This window comes from Cebus imitator, unplaced genomic scaffold, assembly GCF_001604975.1.
Source record: "Cebus imitator isolate Cc_AM_T3 unplaced genomic scaffold, Cebus_imitator-1.0 Scaffold35, whole genome shotgun sequence".
Taxonomy (NCBI): domain Eukaryota; kingdom Metazoa; phylum Chordata; class Mammalia; order Primates; family Cebidae; genus Cebus; species Cebus imitator.
Genome location: NW_016107350.1, coordinates 4,426,905 through 4,436,938, shown reverse-complemented (window position 1 = coordinate 4,436,938; position 10,034 = coordinate 4,426,905). Strand labels below are relative to the sequence as shown.

The 10,034-nt window shown below is 33.4% G+C and overlaps 1 protein-coding gene across 5 annotated transcripts in view; it reads right to left on the bottom strand.

The window, feature by feature from the left end:
• The window catches only part of CDH18 (cadherin 18), a 1,130,917-nt gene that overhangs the window by 281,536 nt on the left and 839,347 nt on the right, over positions 1–10,034 (bottom strand). For all 5 annotated transcript variants that reach the window (XM_017524647.2, XM_017524646.2, XM_017524648.2 and 2 more), the window contains one exon: positions 3,015–3,309. In XM_017524647.2, coding sequence (XP_017380136.1) covers positions 3,015–3,309 — 295 coding nt within the window. The remainder of the gene's footprint in view (positions 1–3,014; positions 3,310–10,034) is intronic.

Sequence of the window (10,034 nt, the reverse complement as noted above, 5' to 3'; positions counted from 1 at the left end):
AAAAAAAAAAAAAAAAAAAAAAAAAAAAAAAAAAAAAAAAAAAAAAAAAAAAAAAAAAAAAACAGGGTTAATGCAAATATCACTCATTCTTAAGAACACAATGTGAAGTGAGTTACAATATGTATTACATGTTATTACCATAAATTTTATGTGTTTCTTTTCCTACAGTAATGAGCATACATAAACACACACACAAGCATATGGATAAAATATAATTTCTAATAATCAGCTTATGGTTTCCCACAAAGTAACTCTTTCAATAGAATCTTGCCTGAAACCACATAGTACAGAGAGTTGAAACTTACTCTGTCTTGTCTTTTTTCTCTACTACTTTCAGATGTTAAATTTTTGTCCCTCAACCATACTCATCTCAGTAAGAGAACTTAAGAATGTTAACTTTTCACCATTCCCATCTTTCTTCTGAAACCCCAGATGAACTTTTGACTGTCCTCAGCTCACAGCGTTTTCTTCAAAAATTACTCTATGCCTTGTGATTCTCACATAGATTAAGTTACATCTTTTTACAGTATTTCAAAAAATATCCATTCATATTAACTCAGTGTTCAAACACACACACACACACACACACGCACACACACCCCTATTCCAGAGTTCACTGATAACATTTTTCTTCTCCTTGTCATTTTCCTTTACTTTTAGACCTCTATTCTGATTTATTTCAACTATTTTTTAATTTCAACTATTTTCTCAAATGTTTTTCTAAATTAGATAGGAGAATAATAGACCTTCCACATCCATCTCCAAATATTTATTTTGTCCTAGCAGATGGATCATATTTGTCTAAACAATAGATCTGGGGTTTCAGAGTTTTCTCTGTAAGGCCATAAATGGGACTCAACTTTCTATCAGATTCCTCTATTTCATGTAATAAATGTAAGGGGAACATAATTATTTTTAGTCATAGCTAATTTTTAAAAATCTGATTGTTTATAAAATTTTCTTTTTTTCATTAGGCTGTGAAACCTTATCAGGGTTTTCCTGTTTGATTCTTATTCTATTAACTCTTTCTGGAACTCAAAACTATTAAACTTGTAAAGTCAGTATATTGTTCACTTCAAGAAAAATTATGATTGTTCCTTTCCTCCATCTGCTCTTTATTTTTCTCTAGGAATACATGTTATTCACACAACAGGCCGAATGAATATGTTCTCTAAATCTACTTTCTCTTCCCCACAATATCCATAATTTTATGCTTTTGTTCAATGGCTAGTAGCTATTTCTTCTAGTCAGGTATGATTTTAGGTACCAGAACAATCATTCGAGTCTAATCAGTGACCATTCATGCCTTCAATCTATATGTTCATTTTCTTTATTGTTGTTATTTACTTATTTGTTTAAAGCAAAAGGCTTTGAGTTACAGAAATCTGTTTGTGGTATTCACAAAAGCCCTCCAGTGCTCGTATTAGCTACTGTTTAGTACACTGTCTTTCTGGGTAATTCCTGCTCTACCTGTTTTTCTCTCTAATGCTTTACCCACTATGATTATGACAGTTTCCTTTGTGCTCCTTGGGGCTCTTACTTGTTCTGGAAATAGCTCACCAGGGGCATTCTCACAAGTTGGGGGCACCATAGAGCTCTTTGCCTTCCTAAGTCAGAAAATTAGATTGGTGGGTGTCAGTGCCCTGACGAGGCAGAGAGAATTCTGTCCTTGAGTTCCCATGCAAACTCTCACCCATGAGGGTTAATCATGCTGAAGCCTTTAATTCCCTCGACTCTCCTTGTGGATAAATAAGCCTGAGAGTATTCTGGGCCTTTCGTAGGCTTCTGCAGGTTGGTTCCTGTGTTCTGCTGTGGTCCAGAGAGAATGAGTTTGGCAATTGCTTTCTCCCCTGAGACTTCAGCTATGAAGAAGACCTCACTATCTCTTCCTTACCAGCTCCTACAGCGGCTACAGGAGCTACATGCCTAGCTGAGGAAGACCAACATGAGCTGGAATCTGGAGTTGAGAATAAAAGATGCTACCATCTTCCATTAAAAAAAATGCATATCTATCTATCTATCTATCTATCATCTATATTTCAAATTCACAGGCTGATTTGATTAGTGACTATAAAAACCGTAATCTAAAACAATACTCACATATATGCAGTAGAATTAAATATATAAAATCTTTACTCAATAAATGTGTTACAAAGCTTAGAGTCTCACAAAGATAGTCAAAAATTATCGTAGAAGAATGTTATTTTAATTACCTTTTTAAAAATTATCACATTGGATGAAAAATAAACAAAAATAAATTAAAATAGCTACACCACAGAAACCGGTGAGTGGTGGAAAATCCCCACACCATTAGAGGACTCAAGCCCTGGATCAGATTGTGTTGGCTGCAGTGCGGGCTTTGCATTCAGTTGAATCTGGAATAATGCCTCCTTGGCTATTTTCTAAATATGTGAATTTGTAGAAGTGATTGAAATATTTTATGCCAATTTGCATATGTTTAAAATGATATTCAAAATACTTCACGTGTTATCATATATTTTTAAATAAATAAGGTATGTAAATGCTTAGGAATATCTGAAAAGCTTTATTGGTTAATGTAGTAACAACTCCTATTAATGGTATTATAAGTTGGCCATACACTAAAAGCTTAAAATACCTGGAGACACAAATTTCAGACACGCTATAGTCATTTTTCTGTGCAAATAATCAAATTGAATGTGTTGGTATGTTCTTAACAATATATATGCAGAACTTATGTGATAGAAGAATCATATCAATTAAGCAAGTATTCCAGGTGTTTTTCAATTTATAAATATTTCTTTCCCCTTGAGATCCAACTACCCTTAAATGATTAGAAATTAATTTCAATGAATATTATAATTGCTAGGTTCAATAGTTTTTAACACTTTATGACATAAAAATACTAAGATATTTAGAAATTGCATATTTATAGCCCCTTCAGATACATATGCAAATAAAAATTGGTCTTCTAAAGATGTCTCTGATTTTCAAAAATATGTTAATTGCACAATCATAAAAATGATTTTTCTTACCCATGTCTGACATTTCAGGCACAGTAACAATGTATGGTCCATCTGTGAATTTTGGAGCATTGTCGTTGATGTCTTGCACTTTGATGATGAACTCAGATTCAGGTTCAAGAGGTTTGTTTGTACGTCTGTCAATAGCTTGAGCATGAAGCACATAGTGGGTCTTCTGCTCTCTGTCTAGGCTTTTTGTTGAGTGGATATCACCCGTGGTATCGTCAATGATAAATATAGTCCCAGCACCCTCTCCAGTAAGGATGTACTTGACAGATCCATCACCTTTGTCAGAATTGGAGTGCAGCTGTGAAATACACATGGAATAATTTAGCATGTATTTATATTTCAACCTCACATTATATTTTCTGAAAACTCCCTATCTATAATTACTTTGACTATGACTTTTCTTCCCTTTACAGCAAGCTGTGTGCTACTATTATATTTACTTTTGTACAGTTTTTTTTGACTTGCTTAATAATATGGATATTGCCATCATGGTTTGTCTAAAAGATCCAATTATTGATTTAAGAAAAACTAATAAACAATATTTATTAAAACAAAATTAGCCCCTGCAATTTTACCAAATCAACATTCCACTAACTACAATAAAGTTGGGAAAATAAATTTCTAGTACATTACTGTTTCCTTCCATACCTGTGAAAAAAATATATTTTGTTTTAATTATTTGACATCCTGTTTCAATTTTAAGACTAAAACAAAAATATATGGTAGGAGAATTGGAGGTTCAAATTAATTATGAATATTTTCATAAAACATATTTAAGTCATAGTCACAGTTATGTATTTAATAATTTGGAAAAAAATGAAATCACTTCTAATATAAAAGACTGATGTAGAATACAAAAAAAACTAGGGATAGAGGATATTTTTATTTAAGGACTATAAAACTTAACTCAAAATTTAAATAGTAGTAACATATATAGTCCATAAATAGGCCCTCATTTTAATTAATTAAAATACAGTAACAAATCCACACTTATTGAAATTAAAATGATCAAATATTATTTGAATAGATATTAGAAAAGTAATGATTCATTAGAGGCTTTCAATAAGAAAAATCCCTAAAATATTAAGATAATACACTTTGTTGTCATGCAAACAAAGTATATGCTTTAAACTGCATCTAGTTTTTACTTAAGATTCTGCTGTAACACCAAGATTCACTTAAATAGTTTCATGTGTGCCAGTGCTATATTTCTAGCTAGAAATAACAGCAGTATTCTCTCAGATCACAAATACATTTTTAAAAGATTGTTTCTCTCAAGTGGTCTGAGCAGTTATCCTTTATATTAAACCTTTTTGGTCACATAACCTCTATGACTTACCTTTTTCTCATTTCTGCCACGTAGAAACACTGAAAAAACACAACCTTGTTCACACAGCATTTCAGTTTTCTTGCCACAGTAACGTGAAAATTTTTGAGGTTTTAAAGTCTGAACTCTCAGAAGACATTTGGAAAAGGCCAGATACAGAAAAAGACAACGCAATATGAGAAAAAGACTTTTTCTGGGAAAATTAGGGCAACTGAAATCCAAATGATAGTAGGGGAATAATTTTACTTCTTTCTTGAAAATGTGAAAAATTACAAGGACAAAATTTTTGAGAGAGATCACAGAGTAAGATCCAACAAATAAAACCGTTTACAAATGCTTATTTAGATCTTTTATATAAATGAGCAAAAATACATCAGCCAATTATGAAAAACACAGCTTTCAAGGATTCACACTTCATTAGTAAATTGGATACTAAAAGAAGAATGCAGAATAAATTGAGTGATATAATTGTAGAGATGTATGAAAATGTGTTTGTTTATTTATATATCTTAACAAACTTTCAGTATCTAGAAGAAAAGATTCATCTTTCATGAAGCAGACACCCACAAAGTATCAGTAGAGGAACCTATTTCATATTCTGTAACTTTGCATCAATCCATGACCAAAACATAGCAAAGTAAATCAACAAATTCATTTACCACGTTTCAAAGCCTTTTCTAGAATATTTGTCATTAAACTAACAAAAGGTGAGATTGTTTGGTAATTATTATGTTGTTATACTATACATAATTTATAAATCTGCATTTTGTAGTTATAACTATTTAAAACATTTTTTCAGAATGTGTTATGCCTTTAACAATTTCAAAAAGTATAACAATGATGAAAATTGACTTTCATCTTCAGGATATATATGTGCGTGTATGTGTGTATATATATATGTTATATGTATGTGTGTGTGTGTATATATATATATACACACACACACATACATATACACATACAGATGTGTATATGTGTGTATGTATATGTGCATACACATATAAATATACTTATGTATATGTAATATGAACCTGTACACTTGGTATAATTTTATATAACTATATTTTGTTAGTAATCAAAAACTAAGTGCTGTAAAATTAATTTTACTAAAATACAAAAGATTTTGTTATACTAAGTGTATAGTTAGGTGTATATTACAGATACCTATGAATATTTAAAGAAGAATATGCTGAAGTACATAAAAGAAATAGTAAAGGTTTTAACCTACAGCATCTATTTAAAAATCTATATACTATACAGTGTACATAGATTCTAGCAATTCAGATGTAAAAATAAAAATTTCAGTAATTTTATGGCTATCAATTTTAAGACTTGAATCTGTCTCTACATTTATAACATTTTTATAATTGATATATGTCTCTTATAATTAAGAAACATAGCTTTTATAACAACTAATAGCATAAATGCTTCAGAAAATATGAATAATTTGAACATAGATTGTAATAAGATCAGTGAATTATAATGCAGTAATATTTGTATTGTTGGATAACATTACACCAAATATCATATTTATATTGTTGGATAATGTTACACCAAATATCATGAAACATAGACTAAAATATCTTGAAAATGTATTTGGATTATGTTGCTTACTAAGAATATTTAGCATGAGTTTTTAAATAATGTAGATGATCATTTTATTAATGAAATTTTAGGCTCATGGCTAGCCTGGTTAATCTTGAAATAATCAGGTTCCCATTTAACACTAATGAGAAACCACTGTAGTAATTATTTAGTCGTCTAATAGTTTGTATGATTATGATGATAACCACTTTTGAAGTAGCAAAATGGTTTACTCTCAAGATTCCCTCTCCTCCACCCCATCTATTCTCAAATCTCAGTTCTGTTTGCAATATACACTTTGCAACAGGAATGGAGCCTGAAAGAAACCTTGACTACCTTCTTTTGATTTTTTTTAATAAATGGGTATTAAGACTCAAGAGAAGTGTTTTTTTTTATTAAGTTGTGTAAGTCATGAGATGACAAATGAATGAAACAGGCGAATAGTAAAGGTAGTTGCAGGCATAGAAAACTTGAGAAATGGTGAAAAACCTCTTTAATAGAGATAATCTGGTTAGGATTATTATGATGATAGAAATATGTCATTTCTGAGTGGGGTCACCAATGAGACATCAAATGAAAGAGATTGAAAAAGAGCATGGAAATTACAACTACTCCATATACAGACATGGTACTGATTCTATAACCAGTTAAACATAGGTTGCAAGCTTAGCTATCCACTATACTACTTAAGAGAGATATCTATAATTTTTTTACAGTGAAATAAGTAAAAATAATTAGAAGATAAACTTGATTTTAGTCACATGCAATGGAGTCCTTTTTAGCAACTTAGTAATTCCAAGAGCACTGTTGCAGGGTCTTATTGTAACACGCAGCAGTGGAAATATACTTTAAGAGTCATGAGATTTTGCAAAGTAGGCTATATTTTCATGCTGATAGACAGACATTATATTGTCCTAAAGGACGAAGAGAGTCTTCGCGTATCTTATCACATAATAAAGTAGGGTTAATTAACTTCTCTTTAGAGAACAGCAAAGAAATTAGGTGTGAACAAAATTAAAAAGAAAAGAAAATGCAGTTACCCTAGTGAAGCAAAATGAACACTTCTCTAGCACTATTTTAATAAATTGTCACTTTCTTAGCATTAAGTAGCAACCTATGGCACTTAGAAAGCCAATGTGACTCATATAAGTTCACTCTAGAAAACTATTTATTCACTCTGGACTATATGAGGATCAGGACCTAAAAATTTATAGCTTTCACTTTAATGTAAAGTTCCTCAATTAAAATAATATTCTATCACTTGGGGAAGAATAACTTTCAAAGGTTAAGAAGATGGTGACAGGACCATTTGTTTAGAAAGTTATTTTCAATTAGGACTTTAAGCTATGTTAAAAAGATAGGTCACTGACTTAAAACTGTAATATTTTGGGCTACATAACTTATATACTTGTTTGTAAGTAGGAAACATATATATAATATTTCAAAGGGAGCCAAAAATGAAGGTAGAAGTATAGTAATTCCACTATGATTGATCATTATCTCCAAAACTAGCATAAAAACATATGATAGAATGTGAAAGAAATGTGAAAACATAGAGAATACATGTCATTGAGAAGTAGTATGTATCCTTCATTCCAGAACTTATTATATTCTTAAAGCATAAGCAAATGAAGCAAAAATCAGTTGAACTCTTAATAAGTAACTGATGTGAAATAAAACACATTAAGCAGTAACAGTCTCTTGCTAACTGATAATATATTAGTCTCTGTGAAAAAGGACCATGTATTAACCATAATTTTTAACTACACACCAATAAATGTGACAAAAGTTATGTTGAAGAGTTAAAGTTTTATTTTAAAAAAATTTAATCCATCAAGGTGGATGGAAGTCAGGACTAGACTGCAGCTACAACTTAGCTGGACAGAGCAGCATGTAGAGACTCACATCATGAATTTTAGCCCCAGAATCAAGAAACCCAAGAGTACCCACAAACCCTCTGAAGGAAGTAAATTGCTCCTGCAGGGTCCCGAGAGACCCCAAATACTGTAAGTGCCCAGACTGTGAAAATGGGAAAGGAAGATCCTCCACCCCTGAATACATACCCCCACTGAGGAAACTGAAGGTCTAGTCTATGGGAGAAGATTCGGATCTTACCTAGAGGTGAGTAAATTTAGTGAGCTAAGCAAAATACAGGGGTAGAGGAAGCAGTGTCCATTCCTGCTTGGACTCAAGGAAGAACACATATCCAGTATGTAGACTCCACAGGCGGGGGAAGCACCAGACCCCTACTTTCACTCTCAGCTGGGAAGCCAGGAGTCAGGGGCAATTTCTCAGCTCTGTCTGCCCATTGCCTGGAAACAGACTCATTGCTATTAGGGGGCCACTGTAGGAGTGAGAGCAGCCTTCAGATTGTGTGGAAGCTGGGTAAGGCCTCTGACTGCTGGCTCTCCCCCACTTCCCTGACAATCTGCACAACTCAGCAGAGGCAGCCATCATCCTCCTAGGTACATAACTCCATTGACCTGGGAACCTTGCCCTCATCCCTCACAGCAGCCACAGCAAGATTTGCCCAAGAAGAATCTGAGTTCAGACACACCTAGCCCTGCCCCCACCCAATGGTACTTCCCTAGCCATCCTGGTAAGAGAAGACAAATGGTATATACTTTTGGGAGTTCCAGGGCCTCACCGACTACAGGTTTCTCTCCATATTACCACAGCTGATGCTCTCTGGAAAGCATCACCTCCTGGCAGGAAGCCAACGGGCACAAAAATAGAGCATTAAACCACAGAAGCGAAGAATCTCACAGGGTTTATTTCACTCCCTGCCACTTCCACCAGAACAGGTACTGGTATCCGTGGCTGAGAGACTCACAGATGGTTCACATCACAGGACTCTGCGCAGACAACCCCCAGTACCAGTCCAGAGCCTGGTAGACTTGTTGGGTGGCTAGACCCACAAGAGAGACAACAATCACTACACCTTGGATCTCAGGAAGCCACATCCATAGAAAAAGGGGAAGGTACTATGTCAAGGAAACACTCCATGGTACAAAAGAATCTGAACCACCAACTTCAGCCCTAGACCTTCCCTCTGACATAGCCTACCCAAATGAGAAGGAACCAGGAAACCAGTTCTGGTAATATGACAAAGCAAGTCTCTTTAACACCCTCAAAAAATCACACTAGCTCAACAGCAATGGATGCAAACTAACAAGAAATCCTTGACTTACCTAAAAAATAATTCAGAAGGTTATTAAACTAATCAGGGAGGTACCAGATAAAAATGAGCTCCAACAAAAAACAATAAAAACTTCAGAAAACACCGGACACATAGAAACGCAAAATATTCTGGAAAGTCTTAGCAATAGAATTCAACAAGTAGAAGAAAGAAATTCAGAGCTTAAAGACAAGGTCTTCAAATTAACCCAATCCAACAAAGACAGAAAAAAAAAAAATAAGAAAATATGAACAAAGCTTGAGAGAAGTCCGAGATTATGTTAAATGACCAAACCTAAGAATAATCAGTGTTCCTGAAAAAGAAGAGAAATCTAAAACTTTAAAAAACATATTTAGGGGAAAAATTCAGGAAAACTTCCTTGGCCTTGCTTAGAGACCTAGATATCCAAATACAAGAAGTACAAAGAACACCTGGGAGATTCAACACAAAAAGATCATTGCATAGGCACATTGTTATATGTTGTGGCAATGCATACGTTATCTAAAGTTAAAATGAAGGAAAGAATCCTAAGAGCTGTGAGACAAAAGCACCAGCTATCCTGCAAAGAAAAATCTATGAGATTAACAGCAGATTTATCAGCATAAACCCTAGAAGCTAGGAAGAACCGGGGCCTTATTTTCAGCTTCCTCAAACAAAACAATTATAAGCCAATAATTTTGTATCCCATGAAACTAAGCATAATACATGAAGGAAAGATACAGTTTTCTTTTTCAGACAAACAAACGCTGAGAGAATTCGCCGCTAAGAAGTCACCAGTACAAGAACTGCTAAAAGGAATTCTAAATCTTGAAGCAAATCCTGGAAACACATCAAAATAGAATCTCTTTAACAGAACCTCATAAATCTCACAGGACCTATAAAACAAAGCACAATTAAAAACTTGAACTCAGGTTGGTTGTAGAGATAGAGAAGT